Consider the following 22902-nt stretch of genomic DNA (forward strand, 5'->3'; position numbering starts at 1 on the left):
CCATCCCAATAGGTGCTCTTCCTGTCATATATATCTCCTTGCGTGATCACTTACTAAAGCATTAGTCCTCCATACTGCTTGGCCTCTTTGGATATATCAAACCATATTCTGTTGTCCCTTTCACATACTCAAAATTCTCTTCACAGCAGCAAGGTGCTCAGAATTTGGAGTCTTGATCTACACAATTCCAACAGAATACATAATATATGGCCGTGTATGAGTCAAGTATTTCAAGCTACCAACAATACTCCTATATTGAGTGTGAATCTACAAAGAATGTGTGTACCTGATTTGTAAGCTTGATTCTGGCTTCCATAGGAGTTTGCACTGGATTGTAATCTTTCATCCCCATATTCTTCAAGGATCTTTTATGCATAAGATTTCCTGACATAATTTATTCATCATATCAGTCTGATTCACTTCAAATACCCAAATTAAAAACTCAACAAGCCAAGATCACTCCATATCAAATTTTACCTTCATTTGAGCCTTGAATTCTTCAATTGCACTGAAACTCAACCTGCACAAATCAAGTCATCAACATAGACTCCCAAACAAGTAGACTTGATTCTTCAGTATGCTTCATGTAAACGGCGTGCTCCTGAGAATTTCTCTAAAACCAAGGGATATTAAACACTCATCTAATTTGTGTTCCAAGCCCTTGGTGCCTGTCTCAAACCATACAAAGCCTTTTCAATCTCAAGACTTTTGCTTTTCATGCCCCTCTTTCACAAACCTTCAGGCTGTTGACATACACCTCCTTCTCTAATTCACCATTCCCAAAATGTTGATTTCACATCCAAATGATGGTAATCTTCCAATCCTCTTGAGCGCCTAAAGGCAATCAAACTTCTAATGTCTCCATTCTTGCAACTGGCAGCAAAAACTTCTTCCAAAAATCCACAACCAGGATCTCTGAGCATACCCCTTTGCAACAAGTCTATGCTTTATGCCTTACAATCTCACCTTTGTGTGTTCTTCTAATTTTGTACACCCATTTGAGCCCTATGGCCTTACATCCAGCAGGTAGATCAGCCAATTCCCATGTTTGATTCTTCTGAATAGCAGCAAGCTTCTTCATCCATTGCCTTCTTCCACACATCTTCTTTAATTGCCATCATATAAACATTGGTTCTTCTACAGCTGTCAAACATACACCAACCTCCTCTTCCAACTTCAGTAGTTTTCATCATAGATATCTTGCAACCGTCTATATCTATTGGGGTTCTATGACAACTACTATCTAAATTTGGTGATATTTCTCTAGTAACAGGAGGTTCAGAGGTCACATACCTTGAAGGACTATAGTAGATATACAGGAGTTTTGCTTCTTGCTCTTCAATTGGTAAGATGAGTGTGCTTCTCCTTCTAGCCTGAAAGTCACATAACTGCCTTGTTTTCTGTCATCTGCTTGTAGGTTTTGTCATCCCATTTCCACTCTTTTCTTCATCAAAAATTATATCCCTGCTGATATGAATCTTCTTCTCATTTGGATCATCTCTCCTTCAAAGTTTGAAAGTTGATGTGGCCAAATCTTGCATGCCACAACCATGCATCATTCTTCAAACAAATAGGCCTTCCAATCTTCAGGTTGAGTAAATATAGCCTGTTGCTATTCTTCTGAACTTCTGCCAATTTGCTCCCTTCTTTATCAAATAAAAATAGTTGCTCACCTTGCATAACAGCCTTGCACCCTTGTTCTGTTAGTTGTCCAAGACTAATAATGTTATTACACAACATAGGAATGTAATAAACATCACTTAGCCTTTTGTGGTCTCCTGTTTTGCACTGCAACAGCACGGTCCCCTTTCCTTGGATCTTAACCAAAGACCCATCACCAAGTTTCACCTTCCCATACACTCCTTCATTAAGATCAATAAATTTCTCCTTGTCACCTGTCATGTGGTTACTATCCCCAGAGTCTAGATACCACATTTCCTCGATAGCAACCTTCTCTTCACCTTTGGCCTTCAGCAAAACTTGCTCTTTATGCAGTAACATGTTCTCTTTCACTTCAGTTTCTGCCAACAATAGAGTGGGATCCTCATCAGCTTTAACTTCAACAACTAAAGCTTTATCCTCCTTCTTCTTGGACCTACAATCAGCAGCAAAGTGCCCATACTTTTGACAATTGTAGCATCTCACCTTGGATATGTCAAATTTTCTTTCTTGTTGATTTTCATCACCACGACGTGCTTCTCCACGCCCTTCATTTCTTCCACGACCGCGCCCACGGCCATTCCCACGGCCGCGACCACGACCTCGTCCTCGCCATGAGTGACTTCCACTCTCATCTTTGGACTTCCACTCACTTTTTGTTAGAAGTACTTGCTCGTCACCACGTGCTTCGATGTCCTTCAGGCGTTCTTCATGAACCCGTAATGATCCAATCACTTCTTCAAGCGTCATGATCTCCAAATCTCCAAATTGCTCAATAGTTGAAGCAATTTGAAGGAATTTCCCAGGTACGGCCCGCAGAAGCTTCTCCACCACTTCAGACTCCTCAATTTTCTCTCCAAGAGAACGTCTCTGATTCACAATTCTTGAAAGCTTTCCAGCAAAGTCTTCGACGGCATCTCCATCTCTCATCCGGAGGGCTTCAAACTCCCTCTTAAGACTTTGGATCTTCGCCTTCTTAACACGGTCTGCACCCATGTTAATTGTGCGGAGGGCTTGCCATGCCTCCTTAGCCGTTCCCTTCACATTGAGTTGAAGAAGAGTTTCATCGCTAATTGCTTGACAAATCATCGCAAAAGCCGATTTGTCCTTCCTCCGATCTTCAGTCCCTTCCTCGACGACCTCCCACAATCCTTGCGCTTCCATGAGAATCTCCATCTTCATGGCCCACACCGCATAATTCATCTTCGTCAGTAATGGGAGTTGCATGGACATTGAGTTATCTCTGATCGTCATCGATTTTGACGTCGTTGTATCTCCGACGACGTCGTAGACTATGGACTTCTCTCCGTTCTTCATTGGTGACGGCATTTGCTTCGGCATTTGGCTCTGATACCAAATGTTTGGAAGGATCAAAACCAGGATTATACCTGTAGCAAAGAACAAAAAAAACATAAAAAAAAAAATCGGACATATTTTTTTCTTCACACAAACTTTTCACTTCTCTATTTTCCAAAAGGAAAAACTGTTGTTTAAAAAAAAAACAGAACATGGAGAGAAAAGAGATTTTCGGTACATTGCAAAACCAAATAACTGTTGCACAGTTATATCTCTATAACTTACGCCACACAAATTCAAAAACAAAACTAAATAATAACTGCTATACAGTTATTTTTCTAAACAAACACCTAAACAAATGATTAACATAAAATGACAAAGATTAGACTTAACAAATAATAAACTACAGGGGGGTGATCGAGCAGTGATTATGGAGATGATTGACATTAGCTTCTGTGAAATAATTTTATTTTAAAAACATTAAAATTTTTAAGTATGACATTTTGGCGTTAATCTAATGAGCGCTGTAACGTTAGGTCATGAACAATATACAAATATATCTAAAACCCATAAAAAAACTCACCCCACTAATATCCTCCCTTGATTGCTTGACTAGAAAGAAATTGAAAAAATGAAGAGGAGAGAGAAGAGAGGAATATATTTGAATCGTATTTGTCAATCATATTCCTATTTACATATTTTGTTTTATTCATTATAAGCGTATAATCTCTTACTTCTGTTTTTAAACATCACACTTTTCGGATCAAACATCATCATCTTATACACCACCGACGCTACGTGGTAAGACGGCACCGCCGGCTAGCTCCATGAGTTAAACGTAGAGGAGAGGGGAGGAGTGGCCGTCATAGCTGATGGGGCCGTCGAAAGGTGTGATTTTTAAGGTGGCGGCGTGGATGAAATCGGCTCCTTGGTCGTTATAGTCAATGGAGATGTGCAAAGATGTGACTGTCGCCGGTGAAGTGTTTTTGGGTGAGAAGTCGGCCCGCAATTGGAGTGTGGTGGAGGAGGAGGGGAATAGGAAAAGAGTGGGAGATTGGTGAAAAGAAGACCTTTTTGGATGTAATGAGCGCAGAGCATGCCGACGTTCCATGGAGTGAGGTGGCAGAGGCAATAATGGGAGGAAGTTTTTTTTGTTTGTTTGAACAGGATTTCGATTGTTGAATGTATGATTGAAGTTCACTGTATTGAATGTATAATTATTATTGTATTTATAGTAATATGATGTCTCAAGCTAATTATTACATAAAATATATCATAATTTATACATATTATTTTGATGGATGAGAAATTAGTTCTACTCATATGAATCATGGAGTATATTGATAAGAAATAAATTTTTATTATAATTAATAAATTATCAAAAAATTTATCTTGATCGGGCACGAATCTTGAGGCAAAATAAGTTGAAAGTTTTCGAAATTAAATGTGGGACCATCAGAACTCTGATTTCAGCAAACTTACAATCAAACTGAACATTTTGAAAATATTAACCCAACGACACCAAATTTGACTCAATCTAAGTCCAAATGAGTCCAAATCAAAGACCCAAAGTGCCTTTGAAAAGTTCAATCCATAAATTGGATGACCAAATGATTTTCAAACATGACATACTTACAATCGAATCGAGTGGCTCGATGAGAGGAATCCAACGAGCCCAATATCTCCAAATTCTGATATCATTAAGACATTCAAATTTCTAATAAAATGTTCATGATTAAGGGATCAATATAGACAATCTATTCAAACTACTTTTAATGTACATTTGATCTCCCTTCTATTTATTGGTCACTCCCAAAAATTTATAAATAGACCAATTATTCTTCATTGAAAGGGGAAAGGACCATAGGAGGAAGCAAGGGAGGAAGGAAGAAAGAAAAAGAAAAGAGAATAGAAAGAGAAATATAAGACCTCTCTTACTATCAAGCTCCTGGTTCGACCACCACCCCGACCACCGATTGTTGTCGGGCTTCAACCCGGCCACCAATTGAAGCCATATTTACACCTATCCACAGATTGTCGTCGATCCTTCCGACCTCCGTGATCTTTCTAACTGACCACCGTCGCTAGATAACGATCTTTCTGACCGCCGTCGACCGCCTGACTACGATCCTTCCGACCTCCATCACAAGACAACGATATTTCTAACCATTGTTGTCTGCCGACTACAAACCTCATGACATCTGTCACTAGACGGAGGTCGCAAGCTATAGTCCTTGCGACCTTCGTCTTATACTATAATCTTTAATTTGGACCACCATCGCTCGCTGACTATGGCCCTTGCAATCTCCATCACCATACTACTATCTTTCGAACCTCTGTCTCTCCTCAACTACGGTCCTTCCAATCACTGTCACCCAAATATTATTTTCCAACCTATGTCGCTTGCAAACAACGATTCTTCCAACCACTGCCACCCAATATATAGTCTTTTCAACCTTCGTCACCCGCCGACTATGATCCTGCTAACCAAATGAACATGTAATTATGAATTCTTCCAATTCCCACCATGCAATGCATTCTATATGGTGTATATTTGCTACATCAAGCTAAGTCATTCCCTCAAAGGAAGGACCTAATTTGTAATCGGCTGTAAACATTAACGGATTCATTCAAGCTGGGTCAGGCCTCCATGGTTTTTCCCCATTTTTAGGAGTTTCCACGTAAAAACTCTGGTGTCTATTATGAATGTTACACCATTTCTTTTTATCTGATCGTGTGCTAGATCTTTATACAAAGCTAATACGTTAAACATTATATTTCTCTATTGTTGCGAATATTCTATAACGCAACAATAATCATTATATAATCATCATTATGGAATATTTACTATAACATAATAATTATATAATATTATTGATACGTCCTAAAAAAATTATCTTAATCGGGCGCGAATCTCGATGCAAAACCAAATTGGAAACTTCAAAAATTAATTCGGAGACCATCCGAACTCTGATTTCAGTAAACTTACAGTCAAACTGAGCGTCTAGGAAATACGAACCCAACGACACCAAATTCAACTCGATCCAAGCCCAAATGGGTCCGAATCATGGACCCGAAGCGCTGTTGGAAGGTTCAAACCGCAATTTGAGATACCAAACGGTCTCTGATTTTAACGAGCTTATACTCGAATCGAACGGCTCAACGAGACGAATCCAACGAGTCCAAGATCACTGAATTCCAAAATCATTAAGGCCTCCAAATGCCTGACGAACGGTCTATGATCAAGGGGTTCGATATCGGTCGTTCATCCAACCACTCCCTATTCGCCCATGATCTCGCGGCTATTTACGAGCTATGCCACTCCAGGAAATCTATAAATAGAGCCCTCATTCTTCACAAAGGAGAGGCCAAGCAAGAAGCAAGAAGAGAAGAGGAGAAGGAAGAGAAGGAAGAAGCTCCTCCTCGACCCACCGCCAAGAACCTCGCCGGGAGCCTCGCCGGAACCACCGCCGGAGCTTTGCAGACACCGCGTGGCCTTGCCGGACCACCGCCGGAGCCTCGCCGGACCACTACCTCAGGACCCGACATTAAGGCCCGAAGTTCATGCCCGACGTTCAGGCCGACATTCTGCTCAAGTCCGACATTATGCTGAAGGCCCAACGTTTTGCTCAAGGCCCGACGTTTCAGGACTGACATCTCTCATCTGAGGCCCTCATTTCGCCAAAGGCCCTCACATTCGCAGAGGCCCTCACCTTCGCCAGAGGCCCTCACCTTCGTCAGAGGCCCTAACCTTTGCCAGAGGCCCTCACTTTTACCAACAGCCTTTACCCTCGCCAAAGCACACTTTTACCAACGGCCTTCACCTTCGCAAAGGCCATCACTTTTACCAACGGCCTCAACTTTACCAGATGCCCTCACGTTTGCCAGAGGCCCTTGTTCTTCGCCAGATCATCATCAAAGGCCATGTGATCCACCAGAACATCACATGAGGCCCAGACTTCCACGGACCACTACTTGAGGCATTGAGCTCCACCAGGGCCCACCTGATGCCACAGTTTCTCCCAGAATACTGCAACTACGGTCCTTGCCGACCTCCGTCGCCTACTATGGTCCATTCGACCTCCATCAACAGACAAGATCTTTCTTATCCTGGTTCCTGCCGACTACGGTCTTCGACTCTCCGTCCTACTATGGTCGTCGACCTCCATTAACAAACAATGGTCTTTCTGACCCGGTCTTCTGCCAACTACGGTCCTTCTGACCTCCGTCCCCTATTATGGTCCGTCTGACTCCATCCCAGACAACGGTCTTTTCTACCCCGGTCTCCTGCCGACTACGGTCCTTCCGACCTCCGTCGCCTACTATGGTCCTTCCGACCTCCATTAACAAACAACGTTCTTTCTAACCAACGCCCGGTCTCTTGCCGACTACGGTCCTTCCGACCAAACAAACATGTATATGTAACTCCTACCATGTAATGCAATATATATGATGTACATTTGCTACATCAATACAATGTCTTCTCCAAAGGAAGGGCCTCATTTGTAATCGACTACAAATACTAGTGAATTCATTCAAACTAGGCCAGACCCCATGGTTTTTCTCCCTTTTTAGGGGTTTTCCACGTAAAAGCTCTATTGTCTCTTATGAATGTTTCACCCCCTCTCTTATCTGATTGTGTGCTGGATCTTCGTACAATGCTAAGACGTTAAACTATATATTTTCTCTACCGCCGCGAATGTTCCAGGACGCAACAATTATATTAAATTAATGTATTACAATTGATTTCTTTTATTTACAATATATTAGATGTGAACTACATAAATTGAATTTTGTGGTGGAAGTAAATGAAGCTTTGAGATTTCATAATTTTCATTGAGTACACTAAGTTGTTCTCAATTAATATGCCTAAAATTTTAATTTTATATTTATTTATATAACACTCAACTCTCTCAAAATATTAATAGTATTAACTCATTTAAAATAAAATATAAATTTTAGGCATTCATATAATATATACATAATAACGTAAATATACAAATTTAGTTATATATAAATAAATAAAAAATTTATAGTATGTATGTAAAAAAATCGTATTGTTGTGAAACCATAGAAGCGTGGCATTTTTCATGGTTTTATAGGAAAGTTTATAAACTCGCGCTTCTTCTATTTTTTCGAATTCGACTCACTCGTTCTCAGTCTTGCTCTCTCTCCCTCGAGTTTTTATTTGGTCCGGTGCAAGTACCTAGAGGAAGGTAGTCGGCGAAACCCTTTTTCTACTTCGTCTTTTTCTTTCCTTCCGTGCTCTCTATAAACTCATCCATTTTACTGAACTAGGGCACAGCCGGCGGATTATTTGTGAAACCACAGAAGCGTGGCATTTTCATGATTTTATAGGAAAGTTTGAACTCGCCCTTCTGCTCTTTTTTCGAATTTGACTCACTCGTTCTCAGCCTCCCTCTCTCTCTCTCCATTCGGAAAGCGATCGTCGAAAAGAGCAGAAGAATGGTGGCACCAAAGGTAGTCGGCGAAACCCTTCTTCTACTTCGTCTTCTTCTTTCTTTCGGTGCTCTCTATAAACTCATCCATTTTACGGAACCAGGGCAGAGCAGTCGGCGGATTCCGAATCCTAGATGAGTCTAAGACATCCAAGAAAGGTACAACACTAATTCATGTTCTCTTCTCACGGTTTCTGGGCTTTAATATAATAGTTTTTTTTATTAGAACGAAATATCAAGGGGCAAGGAAGTGAACGTGTAAGAACAGAGAGCTTTGTATCCATGGCTAAGCCCCCCAGGTATTTAGTTAGCCTACCCTCTGTTTTCTTTTATCAAGAGGAATTTTCACTCACTAACGTCTTAGGGGTTTTGTTATCTTTAATAGGGATGCGCTTGGAAGGGTTTCACTGCCACGGTAACCTTTAAGTCATTTCATCAGCAAATTATTTGACTAACTCTTTTTTCTTGATCTGAATATGTTCTATTATTTTCTACGTGATTCAGGAATCCTATGCTGGTTAATGCTTCTACAAAGTCCATTGATCAAACTGATACAGAAAATGACAAGGTGATTACAAATTTTTTGCCTACTATTTTATGGTATTTGGGATGAAATTTCCCGTTTAGTTGAACTTCTGCTATTTTACTAATGGAAGGGGAGGATGAAGAATGGAAGGAAAGCTTTGGCTGACATTGGCAATATAAACAGCGGAAGGATCCAACAATACTCAAATCAGTTAAGCTATAAACCAAAAATTCTGTAAGTATATTTCAAGAAGATAGTTTAATTATTATTTTTATTGTTTTTTCAAGCATTTGTTTAATTTTAAGCAGCTGATCTACTTGTTTCTTTTTCCCAGAAGCTGGAGGGACAAATTTGAAGGATCCAAGAAACCATCATTGGACAAAAGTAATGTCTACCGAGGTTATGGAAGGTTACTAAATATATTTGCCTTCACTAATTTTCATTTATTTCTTTTACTGCTAGTTTGATTGTTGCTCATTATTTCAGGTTTTCATTGGCTAGAGGCATCATGGTTGCTGATGTGTCATCAACTATGTCCCCGAGAGTATGTGATTTTGAGACTCCACGTTTTCTTCAAAACTCAAGAACTTTAATTTACATCTCCATTAATAAGTTTGTTTTAATAAAAGAATCATGTGTGAAAATCAAAGTACGAGCAAAAACCATCATATACACAGACCTTTAAATGTATTTATATGTGAATGCACAAACATAAAACGATATTAGCAGTCTATATTTATGGGCATGCACTTAGACTTTTGCTTGTGCAACATGTAAAAGATCTGATCTCAAAATGGATTAAAACAATTTTGTGTATATGTTACATAAGCATTTGAGATACTTTATGTCGGTCTATCGCTCAGGTAAAAAACATGAAGTAGAAAGGTTGTCAGTGCCAATATATCTGGAAAAGATATATGGTATTCGTATAAGAATTGATATTTTGTTAGAGTTTATATGACTAGTCCTTCAAAAACAAAGTTAAAAAACATGTGCGCATGCTGCTGAAATATATTGCCACTTACACCAGAAATTAAAATGAGCCCTGCCAATAGTCGGGCTGGCAAATGATGGAATTATTTATGAGACACAGAAATTTAGTTTATATATACCTCCAATCAATTTGATTTTTTTCACAAAATCATTAGCTTTTCCCCGCCAGAAATGCAGATGTGCATGTTGTGGCATGTTATGTACCATTCCATTGTTGATGGTGAGGTTACTCCTCACTTTCAGACATTAGGCAGTATGCTGTATTGGATCATTAGTAATTACAAAAGAATCTTATTATAAAAAATACTGATAAGCATATAGTGTCTAGTAAAACTTTCAGATTGGGCCCTTTTTATGAAGAGAAAATCAGAAAATTATATTTATCATCATATGCTTCATTATGTTGTCTATAATTATAACTTCAAACCAAATATTTGATTTGAAATAATAAGTAATACTAAATCAATCCTTTTATGGAGAAATAAATGTAATGAAGGGTGATATAGCCGTTGCAGTAGTTGGATTTATACAGGATTAAGTTTCATTGTTTGCTTCTCATTTTGTTGCAGGGGAATCCCAAAAGTTCTGCACAGATTTCTGGGAGGCTCAAATTACCTAGTAAGCTTTAGTTTATGTCCTTATTTTGTCACTTTTATGAATGTCTAGAAAAGGTTTTCTAAGCTGTGAGCCTTCTTAGCTATTTTTCCCTTATTTATTTTCTTTATCTTGCTTCCGCACTAAAATTGAATACATTTTTTATAAAACTGGTAAAGCAAGGAGAAAAACGGTGGGTGAAGCACGTGTTTCTAAGGATAATCAAATTGAGGGCCCAGATATTGATTCTAAAGTAAGGCAAGTAGAACATTGGCATATCTTATTTTCTATATTTTTGGAAAATAACTATGTGAATCATGATTGGAATTTTGTACTTTAATAATGATGGAATTTTATTAAATCTTGCTCTATTATTTCTTAAGTAAATTATTTTCTCCACCTAAACTTTTATTTATCTCATTTTGTTTGTTCTACTAAAATAGAGAAGCTAATCTAAAAATTACACTACTGTTTCTTTTCTTGTTTTCTCAGAAAGATTCATGCTGGAAAACTCCCTCAAACAAGGTAGAAAGCTTTCTAAAAATAAATTAAATTTTAACTTTAAGTTGATACTTTCTTATCATAACTTACATTTATTTTTCTTTAGGTTAGTAGTAGGAGCTCAAAAGGTTAATAAAAAAGCTTCTACAACAAGAAAACCTGCTGTGGTATGTGATATATCTTGAATAAATTCAATATTGTGTTTTTGTTGGTTCTAGATCCGTCCTATGTAATTTTACATATTGTCTGCTTTTTCAAATCACTTTTCGATTTTCATTTTGTATAATCCTATACATTATATAATATTGGTCATGTTTATGCTGGTAACCTATAATCATTAGATAAACACTGGAAATTGATACTACCTTGGCAAGTTTGGCATGAAACCACAAAGTGTTTCTTTTAATAATGCAGCATATGATGAGGGTAGTACATTTGCACACACTTTACATAGGAGGACACAAATTGTATTTAAGTTTTTTTAGTTTATTTAATTTTTTTGTAAAATAAAGCTCCTTTCCGTATGATAGTAAGGAAGTTTGCAAAGTTCTGTTTGAGATCTAATATTTTCATTAAATTGCTACTTAAAATGGTCTTGTATCGGTAGTTGCATTATAAATTATGCCAAGTTGATGACAGAATATTTCCTAAATCTCTTGATTATCTAATTGATGATGATATATAGAAATTTTTATTTAGTAATTGTGCTTTAGATTTATTAGGAATTAATGTTCTTTAAATATTTTTCTTATATTAAATCAAATTATAATATACTGTTCCCTTAGTCCTTGTTTTAACTTTCAGTTGTTATGCTATTTATATGCCCTTTTTTCATCAATCCCTTCTCTTCGGAGATCGAAGTAGTTTTGGAACTCCTAGCTCGAAACATACAAAAGCACTACTGATTCCTCTAACCACTTAAATACCTTCGAGAACATCATTTTTCTATCCAACATCTCTGACACTGTGAAGTGCTATCTCTTTGCCACCACCTTCAAAGATGCCGCACATAGCTAGTTCTATTCTCTCTCTATAAGCAACATCTACTCGTTCAAGGAGCTTTCATTGTAGTTTCTCTCCCAATTCTATGTTTCCAAGCAACCCCTCAAGACTCCCATCCCCTCTTTTACTTGAAGCAAAATAAAGGTGAAAGTCTCCCTATTTAGGTTGATTGATTCACTAGGGCTAGTCATGTTGTGGCTGATGATGACAAATTTGTTGCCAAGATTGCCTTTGTTTTGGGGCCTTAGCTTGGGAATTAAATTTTTTTTTGCTTTTAAGAATCCTCCTGCCATCATAGAAGAGTTCTTAGAAAGACAACTAAGTTTGTTAGTGCTTAAGAATTCATTTAAGAAACTAATATAACTCTTAAATCTATCTCATTTTTTCTTATCAAGAAAAGGTTGTTCAAAGAGAACCATGTATGATCTGTCTTTCTTACCCAAAGAACAAATACTAGATGATTTTCTTCTCTCAATGAGAGAACTATCAACAATAGCACCACATCTTTTATGAGAAGGCGAAGAAGTCATACCTTTCCGCTATTCTTAATAACTATTTATAAGCTCATCTTACTCCTCGCAACCTATCTCTATTGTTCTAGTCATGGACATCCCAATAATGATCTATTCTATTGAAGAAGGGTGTTGGAGAGAGGAGATAAATCCAAATTTTTCATATGCCAAAATTACCATGAGTCCATGACCATGGGATTGCTGAGACCTAAAAGCCGTTATGGAGAAATTAATTAAGAAAGGGCATTTAACATAGTTCCTCGCTCATCGTCGCAAGGACAAGTGACTTATTGCAGAGCAACAATAGCAACTACATGTGCCACAGTCTTGAAGGTTGTTCAGATAATCATAACCATACAGGCTATTTCCAACAAAAATTATCCTATAGTTGTTTTACAATGTAGCCCAAGGAGAGTCATTGAATTTGAGCTAATTTCTTCTTCTACTCTTACTATCTCCTTCTCTCACAATTGATGTGATACAAGGAATTGGATTTTAGAAAATTAATAAAATTTGTTAAAATAATGACAATACAATCTTAATGATTCTCACAATTGAAGCTTCCAAGAGATATTAGATTTCAACTACGCTTAGGCAAGTTATTACCGCTAAATTAGCAAGATCTATAAAATAACGACAACAATAAATAGTAAAGCAAATGAAAAGCCAACGAGAATCCGGCGGTTAACAAAGCGATTGTCTCACCTTGAGGTACGCTCATTTGTCTACTTCTAGGGTTGGTGGGAGAAGAAGAACCACACAAGAGATGAAACCACTCCGAGAGCGACGGTGCCGGCGATCCGTAGAGAAGGAGAGGAAGGCGTAGGATGTGGAGGAGGCGCGGAAAATCGTCCGTCGATGGTTCACTCATAATCCGGACGTTGTCTATCAATGACTCGGATGAGGCTCGGGAGGATCCGATCCAAGTAATCTCCCACGGTGTCTTTGTCGGATTCAAATCCCGCGTCAAAGAATGGCGATCGTAGTACGTCGAGGTTACCTTGGGCATTGAACACAAGCCCCCATTCTAACTCGGGATCCGCCATGCGACATGAAGGTGAGAATGGGTGGTCGCCGCAAGAGGCTCTCCAATGAGAGGGAGAGAGGGATGGCGGGTTGGAGAGGGGATGGGAGGTCGGCGGTAGATCTAGGGTGAGAGGGGAGGGTTTTGTGTGAAAACTGAAATTAATTTCAGTTTAAGAGAATTGGGAGGGAAAATTTGAGGGATTTGAATTTCCAATTAAATGCAATTAATGCATTAATTGAAATTCAATTAGGGTGAGGTTAAGGAGGGAGCCGGTGGTAGAGAGAGAGGGGAGGAAGGGTTTAAAACTGAAATTATTTTCAGTTTTAGTAAATTGGAGGGAAATTATTTTGCATTTAATTTGGATTTCAAATCTCATGAAAGGGGTTAAGTGCACAATTAATTAGGGAGCAAGAGAGGGGGGGGTATGGTTAGAGAGAGGGGGAATTGGGGAGAGAGGGGGAGAGGTTTCCAACCATGGCATGATGACTAGGATAAGTTTTAAAGAAATCCAAATTAATTTAATTTTCTATTTGGATTCATTTACAAACTTTTCAAATATAGAATTTTCAAATTTGGAAAGAAATTGAAATTTGAAATTCAAATTTCAAGAGAGGTGATGAGAGGGAGAGGTGGTGGGAGGATGGAGGTGGGGAGGAGCCGGCGGCAAAGTGGCCGGCCAGTGGGGGTTGGGGGTGGCCGACGGGTGGGGATCCCAAGGAGAAGGCACGTGTGGAGGGGGGGTCGTCTTCTTCCAACTTGTTGGTGTGGATGAGGGCGTTTGTGGATGAGGAGAAGATCTATGGATGCAAATATTAAGAGAACTCGCAAAGAGATCTCATGTGAAGAACTCACCAAAAGATCTTCTTGAACTCACAAAGAGAACAAACAGTAGAAAATTTTCATTCATCAATTATCCATACAATACAATGATCAAGCCCTTATATAGGCTCATCGAACATAAAGAAAATAAAAGACGACATTTCCTTTGGGCTACAACAAACACTAATTCACTCATAGGGGTACAAATGGAAAAACAAGAAATAAAATGACATGACTAAAATAAAGCATAAAAAATAAAGCTGTTGAATCATGGCCGTCGCTCGACGACCCCTCCGGTGGTAAGTATGTCGGAATCTCCTACGGATGTCCTCATCAACAATGATCTCCCTTTCTACTGAAACATCTATGATGATGCCATTGTCATTTGCACCATGATCAATCAATTTGAGGTTTTGCATATTCTTATTGATATTAGAGTAGTGTTGGTTATGCTCACGCCCTCTCGTTTGCTTGCATGCTTCATTGGGAGCGGTTCGTTTGACTGCACTGCTTGGCCGATGGCCTGCTCCCTAGGTTTCAACTAAACCGGTTCGACTAAGCTGGTTTAGCCGGGTGTTAATATGGCAATGCTTACAAATGATGTAATGATCATTTTTATAACATCTAAATTAAACCTCCTTTTCAAATGGAGAAGTAACATCTAAATTAAAACTTTGGTCACATAAAGTCGAGAAAGTCGAATAATAGTAGTAGCCACTAGCAAACACGTGCCAAATATAGAACCATAGAATAGAAAATTGATTGGTTAAAATAATATAAATAATTTCGAGGGAATGTAATCCAAATAGGTGGGATGGATAATTTCTCCAAAAAGTCAAAATGAGGAAACAATTTTAAAATATGCATGTTGCAACTTATAGAATAAGTCAAGTTAGTTTTGTGGGGTTAGGATAGGTTTGTTGTGTATTAAGGGTTTAAAGCACACAGCCAATGCAAAGCCTATTTGTATCCGTTAAAAAAACTGGCACTTGAGCTACATGGACTTAAATGTACTAAAACATACGCAATGTTTTAAAGGAGTTGATAAGCATGTGTGAGAATAGCAACCAAATATAAAAGCACCGTCATAATATGTAGAGAAAAAAATAGACGTACAAATGAATGTTGAAAGTCTTCAATTCTTTCAATCAGTTGTTCTGGTTGATGAGGACATCGGAGATCAACAGCTACGATTTTTTTTTAGTTACATGATCTCAACCTCTCGCATGTGTTTAGACCTAAGCTATTTTATCACCTTATCATTTCTATTTTGTCGTCTATCATCAAGACAAAGCTTATAAGTATTGTGCTCTAAAATGTAAGCGTGCAAACTTCCCTAATTTAATCATCCTTGCTTGTTCGTTCCACATCACTGGTGCTTCTTCACAAATCTTGTGCTTTCTTCATGTGTGCTTCTCCAAGAAATCTAAAACTTCTTTTGGTAAATATTACCCTCTTTTATTTAACTTAAGCATACTCCACACAAGCTGACTAACAATTTACCGCATTATTAATATACTTTGAAACAATTCATATTATTGAAGTTAAGCAACTTATATATTATTTTACTTATGGTTAGGAAAATGAAATTCCACAAAATATTGCCCCTGAGAATGCCGGATTAGAGGTGAAACTGAGCCTCTAACTTTTTGCTTAAATAATGATTATTCACAACAGGTAATCGTAGATTATATTGCCTTTAGGGCCCACTTGACTGCTTGTAAATTTAGAGCATGTTCTTAGACAATGATTATTCTTTGTAAACTTATTTTCTGTGAAAAAAAAAAGCATTGCATTTGAGATCGTTTCTGAAGATAAAAATCTGTTGATTTCATATTACATTCAACCAAATAATAGAATTTAGCAAACTTCATTGTTTTCTATAATTCATTATCTATATTCAAAATGGGACGTCTATGGTTTGACTACTTCAAAAAGTATTTTAAATTCAAACAATAAATGGGCCCTTGTGATTTTGTTGGGCATCATTCCCTATTAGAATCCTGTTGTATCCTGATACCGATAATATGAATAAATATCAAATTTTTATTTGATAATGGAATTATAAGCATCCTACTCAATACTCATTTTTTTAACAAGCTATAGCTTCAGTATTTAGGCTATTTGGAGCTTGTTTTTGTTCTTTTAATAAATTGCATTTTACCTTTTATATCTACATAATTCTCATTCAGCTTTCAACTTTTTGTGAAGTATTACGCGACTTCCAAGTCTTCAACCCTTTTTAGCACTAAGCATTTTTAGCCTGTTGAAAATGCACTGACTTTACTAATTATTTGATTAGATGAACTACACTGAATTCTTAAATTTGGCTGGGTTTTTGTTGATATTGTGTTTAAATTTGATGCTTATCATCTCATTGTTTTTTTTTTTTTTACTTTTTTGTAAGGTCTACGTTCAGCATTTAAGATTCTATTTAAAGATATTTGAGCTGTTGATGTTGTGCTATTTCTTTCGGCATTAGTGAACCTTCCTTTACTTTGAATGTATTAATCTTTATGCAGAGTACTGCCAAACTTCGAAGAGCTGTTATGGCAAGAAAAACATCTATTACTAACAAGTTCGAAACAAATGGAAATTCAAAAAACAAGGAGCTTGAAGAACCAGGCACATACAACATTCATGAAAATTCAATTGTTTCACAAGAACTTGCTTCTTACTCTAATGGTAGCAACTACATGAATGATACGGCGAGCAAGACATCTATTTCAGGATTCAAGAGCAACCGCCGAAAATCTTATACATTGTCATTAGTGGTGTGATCTCAGATGTCTATCTACCTAGTGATTCTTAATTTGTCTATCCTAAATTTCTTTTAGCTCTTTAATGCTCATGTTTAGTATTTTATCGGCAGATAAGGAGAGGTTGTGATAGTCTGATGAAAAATGATTTGCTCGCAAATATTGATGATATCACCAACCCACTGGAGGTAGTTGATTATGTTGATGGCATCTATCAGTATTATTGGACAATGGAGGTTTGCTATTACTAGCCTCTTCTAAATCCCCCAACACAGGCTTGCATTCTAGTTTCAATCCTTAATATATTAGTAACATACAAATGTGATAATGCTTATGATGATAGGTCATATGAAAACTATTTGTTTGCTTTAGTAATGAAAAAGATCGAAAAGCATACCTTTGATAATTTCCACACTATTATTTGATGTCCATGATTGACTTATGAGGCCCTGAAATAGCTTTTCTATTGCTACTTACAAACCTAGTTGCTTGGCTTGTGTTGTGTTTGCTTCTATTTTTTGAGGGACGGAAAACTAATTACTTGTTTGTTGTTCATGGAGTGTTGTATATCAGAATATCACACTTAGGTCTGGAAGTGGCATGGCTTGCCCATCGGGCCTGGAAGAAAATCAACAATAATCCAACATGTTTGATATTTCAAAGCAATTCCTATAAGTATAAGCATGGTCTCAATAATATTTGTTTGTCAGTAATATCATCAAAGCATAAAAATCCAATAACACCTAATTTATCCACTAAAATGTAAAAAAAATCTAACTCTATAGCTCAATAACACCTAATTTTTGGTGTGGACCCCTTTTCTTATTTCATTCATAGATTAGTCTAAACATTGTATTGTATCAAATGCTTTAAAGAGGATTTTTTTTTGTGTTCTCTTTGGTACTTCTTTAAGGTTTGATGAAATAGGAAATTACATCCTTTAATTGAGCCTATATTAATTGAAAATTTAGTTTTTGAAGGCTTCATTTTTTAAGTTTAAGGCTGCCGCACTTTGTGGTTTTTGTCCAATTGCTTGAGGGTTTGCTTGTAGCGCTAGAGATTTGCATGGTCCTGTGCACAGACAAATATGAAAGTGGATGAGTATACAGTTATACACTGTAACCATATCTAAATTAAGCCTGTGCATAGAGGTTTTCTATAGAATGATTATCTCTCCACCGCTATTTGTTAGTCAGATTGTTTTTTTTTTAATATTAACTGATACACTCTTTTCACATATCATAATAATCTTTACAGACTTCTGGGTTGGGCGGGAGAGTTGTGCACATTGGATATATGTTTCTCATTTTCTGTCTTGCATGGGCACAAAAAGAGATGATTACGTTTTGGTGACAACTATACTATTGAAGAACCAATGTTACAATCATTATGCTTGTCTAACAGCTGATATTCGTAATCCTTGGAAATAGAAGCTAATTAAAACTTAATAAATTTATTTTTATACTTGCTAATATGGAGTAAAGAAATCCACGTTATTTGGTTTAAAATTAGAATATAATATTTCTAATCAAACTAGAATTAAAATGTTACTTAGGTATTATGGGCTTCACAAATTCGTACCTAGCTTTGCTGAGAGAGTTAGTGTTTTCGGGTCAATTTTTTAGAAGGCAAATTAGGTTGCAGATAAGACCCTACCCAAATATTTTGCTCTCCTATGACGACTTTATGATTCAGTTTCAAATTTTTATGGGTGCAAGCCCTTATAGTTAATTATTTCTCTTAGGAAGAGAATAAACTTTCGATTAAGGCTACTTGTTTGATAAGCACTAAGTACTGAGCATATAGTAGCACCAAAATTTGTTTTGATTTAAGAGATTTAATCAACTTAAATTTAAGTAGATGGTGGAGGAATAATGATGAACCAATCAAGATCTCATGGTTTAATTATCTCAGGTTATTATGATGCTTGGTCTACTTAGGTGCATTAGTCGAGCCAATATAATTGAAGGATTCTTCTCGGTAGCTATGGGTTGCGTCATCTAAGATAACCTTCTAGATTTAGGGTGGATATTCTTCTATGGCTGCAAATTTAAGTTGATTTTAGCTAATAGAGGACTTCGTGCCTATTAGTATAAGGTCTACCCTGTAATTCATTACTCAAAGATTTTTTGGTTATTGAGGAACTTGGGGCTCTAGTCGTGACTGTAATTCAATTATATTATTTTATGATGAAATTACTATATTAGAGGGCTTTGGTTGTAACTATTTACCTTTGGTGCCTTTTGATGACAAAACTACTAGTTAGACGTGTCATATCCCTGTTGGTGATAGATTATTTTAGACTAAATCATAGTGATATGTTTGACAAGATATTGTCTCTTTGTGCGCTTAGGTTGTTCTTAAATCTATTGCCCTTGACAAACGACTCTTGATAATTGATAAATTTTGCTGAACGAGCTATAAGTTTCATTTGAAAATTTTGAGTTTTGGAACAATTTTTTTAGATCTTTTATATTTTTTTTTGGATGAGGCCCTGAAATGATCTACATGGATATGGTATTTTTTTCGTACGTTTACATAGTGCATGTGCATAATGTACTTGCACATGCACATGATGTACTTGTATGCTTTTCAAGGATGGCATATAACATACTTCGAGATGAATACAATTTAAATTTATTATTTATTTTAATTTGTGCAACGATCTTGCACCTCAAATTTAGGAGTTGGGTGTATTTGGTCATACCACATGCTGATTCAATTATTTTAAGTAGTTTGATATGCAGAGTGTCATACTCATAAGCCTAACATTTTTCCTCATTAAATATATTATACTTTTCATCATTTGAATATTTATATAAAACATCTAACAACTTTATATTTACATAAACGGAAGCATCTAATAACTCCAATTATATCAAATAAATACTTATAGGTCACTAAAGAAATCCAAATTAATACATCACTGAACTGTTTACATACCTCAAATGTAGACATAACATAGCTAAACACTAGCATATAAAATGAAATAATTTGTAGTTTGTTATGCATTGATCTTTTCCTTTCCTTTACCTATAATAACAACCAATATGAAATAACTGGTGAGCTATGAGGCTCAATAAATTATGCAAATCAAATAACCGATAAATAATTCATAATATTAAAATCATAATTTAAACAAACTTGACATTATTTATAAAACCTCATAAAATCACATTTGACATTAACCTTTATTTCCTCTGAAGTCTATACTGAATATCAATTTTAGTCTTTAAAAGATTTGACTACACATTTATAAGAATATTCAATGGAGTCCAGATAACTTGACATTATCACCATTGAATTACATAGAGGTCCCATTTATCCCACATGCTGTGCATGTATCATATCTATGAGGTCCCTTTTGCCCACCTGCTATATATGTATCATATTTGTAGGATTCCTTTTGCCCCACTTATAATACAGTTTCATATATGAGGACCCTTTTGCCCCACCTGCAATTGTAAGTTTACATCATTTTATAACTAAAATTTATTTTAAATTGATATTCACTCAACTTAACATATTCATAATTCATACATGCTTATTATGGTTGTATACATTCCATAATTTTTATAACCATGCATCTATTGCATGAAGAGAATATATATGCAATACCTAAAGAATTAAAATTCTTTTCAACATCTTACCAACTAAGAAAAGATTTAAACAATCATTCTTATTCATATTTCAAACTTCAATTATTCGTATGGATATGCGGTTGCTTCTACATTGCCACTTGAATGTATTCTCATGTTTAGTGTTGGAATCTTCATAATATATTTAATTTCTCAAACCATTCAAATGACATTATAAATATATCTAGAATTAATAATTTTTGCATTTATAAATTAAATTTACACAACTTACCTTCCTAACAAGCCATCTCTTCCAATCCTCCACTCCTTACTCTTCTACGTTTGTAAGTCACCTACAATTCCTCTATAATCTTATAAATATCAAATATTATTTAGTAAAGTGTATATCATCAACTTATACTTAATATAAAATTTACATCAAATCCTTCATTCTGCATATATCTGATAAATCCTAAAATACAATTAGGATTAACATCTTTAGAACTTTATTGACTATAGAAAATGATAATAAACCTTATAATTTCTTACGTCCTTTCTTCCAATATTCTTTCTTCTTCTTCTTATTTCTATCAACTTTCCTTTGTTTCTTACTCCTCCAAATCACTGTTCCTTCAATTAGTTTGCACAGTTTCCAGAATTTTTCCGTCACTGTTAACTGTTGCAGTTTTTCCTAGATTTTTCCTTCAGGCGCTGCATGCACTGTGCCGAAATCCACTATGCCGAACTCTGCTACGGTAATTCCTGCACTGTGCCGCCTCTTGCTACAAGAATTTTTGCATTTACTGTGCCGCCTCTTGCTACATGAATTTTTGTGAATTCCTCTATAGTCCCGTTGTCTGCACTGTGCCAAACACTCCACAGTAACTGCCTGCATGAATTCCGATCAAAAGTAGGGATAGAGGTGTGGACCCCACTCAATAACTGCTCTTGTACAAACCTCCTATGAAAGCATCCATTCATATTTTTAATATGAATTTATCTAAGTTAATTTACTTAACACTTCACTAATAGTAAATACTTCTATTACTTATTTCTTTTAGTATTAGTAATTACTGTTAATACTAACTTGACAGTAAATTAACATTAAACTTTCAAAATGAGTTTTAAGATATCTTTAATTAATAAATATTTCATACCTATACTTTCGGGTTTTACATTGTGCTCATTCTTTGAGGCATTGTAAAGCATATTTTTATATTTTACGATGCATTTGTATAGTACTCTTGGATGACCCACTTGCACTTTTTTTAATGTACTTGACGTGATGCACCTACATGCTTTCACGACCTTCAATGCACTTAGTGTGCTAGCATGTTCATCAGTACATATTCATAGTGCAATTAGGGAAATCATGGACAATTGTTTTGATGATTTTATACCTCACACGCATCTTTTCGAAATAGTCATGCGATTAATGTGCTAAGTGCACTGCTTTATTTGAAAAATCTTTATGCAATGTTCTTTAACATGACATATTATTTATCACAAGGTGTGTACGGGTTCCTTAATATGTGCATCACTTGGCATAACTGTGCAGCACGTGACATTCCCAAGATCTAATTTGAAATAATTATATATTTTATCTTCTAATTACTTGTTAGAGCGACTAAGCATCCATATAAAATAAAGCAGCTAAAAATAATATTTTATTTCACCTTATTTTTTAATTTTATTTCACCTTATGAATATTAATATATGCATTTTTATTTCTATCGCTAAATCATATATAATAACCAAAAATCTTATCACCTCAATCTATATAGAACATTTCTAGCTACAAAATAACAAAAACACTTATCATTGTAACAATTCGGATCAATCTCACTCCACTTTGTTATTACCCTTTCCTGAAAAATATGTAAACCGCAAAATAAGCTTAGAGCCTAGTAAGTTATATGAACTTATAACTGCAATCAACATACGACAATAGAAATAATATGCTTGTAATCATTTATCATGTTAGTATGAATATGTAACAATAAGAACTCAGTGATAGACAATATGAACAATATCAATTGATATGAATATTAGGAATTAATGCAACCAATTTAACTCAGTAACCGGTGATTAATAATCATAGAAAGGATCAATCCGTTTTGTCATTTCTATACCAATATCAAGTACAAAGCAATAGGTGAAAGCATTAATCTATACAT

The 22902-nt window shown here is 36.1% G+C and overlaps 1 protein-coding gene across 1 annotated transcript in view; it reads left to right on the plus strand.

Annotated features, from left to right (window-relative positions):
* The first annotated feature begins 8207 nt into the window (after window positions 1-8207).
* The window catches only part of LOC110112667 (putative cyclin-B3-1), a 34282-nt gene continuing 19587 nt past the window's right edge, over window positions 8208-22902 (plus strand). The window contains exons 1-14 of the mRNA XM_020844966.2: window positions 8208-8436; window positions 8519-8573; window positions 8641-8713; window positions 8800-8829; window positions 8919-8982; window positions 9071-9174; window positions 9275-9349; window positions 9427-9484; window positions 10503-10551; window positions 10707-10785; window positions 11020-11052; window positions 11135-11195; window positions 16911-17162; window positions 17261-17383. Coding sequence (XP_020700625.1) covers window positions 8422-8436; window positions 8519-8573; window positions 8641-8713; window positions 8800-8829; window positions 8919-8982; window positions 9071-9174; window positions 9275-9349; window positions 9427-9484; window positions 10503-10551; window positions 10707-10785; window positions 11020-11052; window positions 11135-11195; window positions 16911-17162; window positions 17261-17383 — 1071 coding nt within the window. The 5' untranslated portion in view covers window positions 8208-8421. The remainder of the gene's footprint in view (window positions 8437-8518; window positions 8574-8640; window positions 8714-8799; window positions 8830-8918; window positions 8983-9070; window positions 9175-9274; window positions 9350-9426; window positions 9485-10502; window positions 10552-10706; window positions 10786-11019; window positions 11053-11134; window positions 11196-16910; window positions 17163-17260; window positions 17384-22902) is intronic.

The sequence above is a fragment of the Dendrobium catenatum genome, unplaced genomic scaffold (assembly GCF_001605985.2).
Source record: "Dendrobium catenatum unplaced genomic scaffold, ASM160598v2 fragScaff_scaffold_627, whole genome shotgun sequence".
NCBI lineage: Eukaryota > Viridiplantae > Streptophyta > Magnoliopsida > Asparagales > Orchidaceae > Dendrobium > Dendrobium catenatum.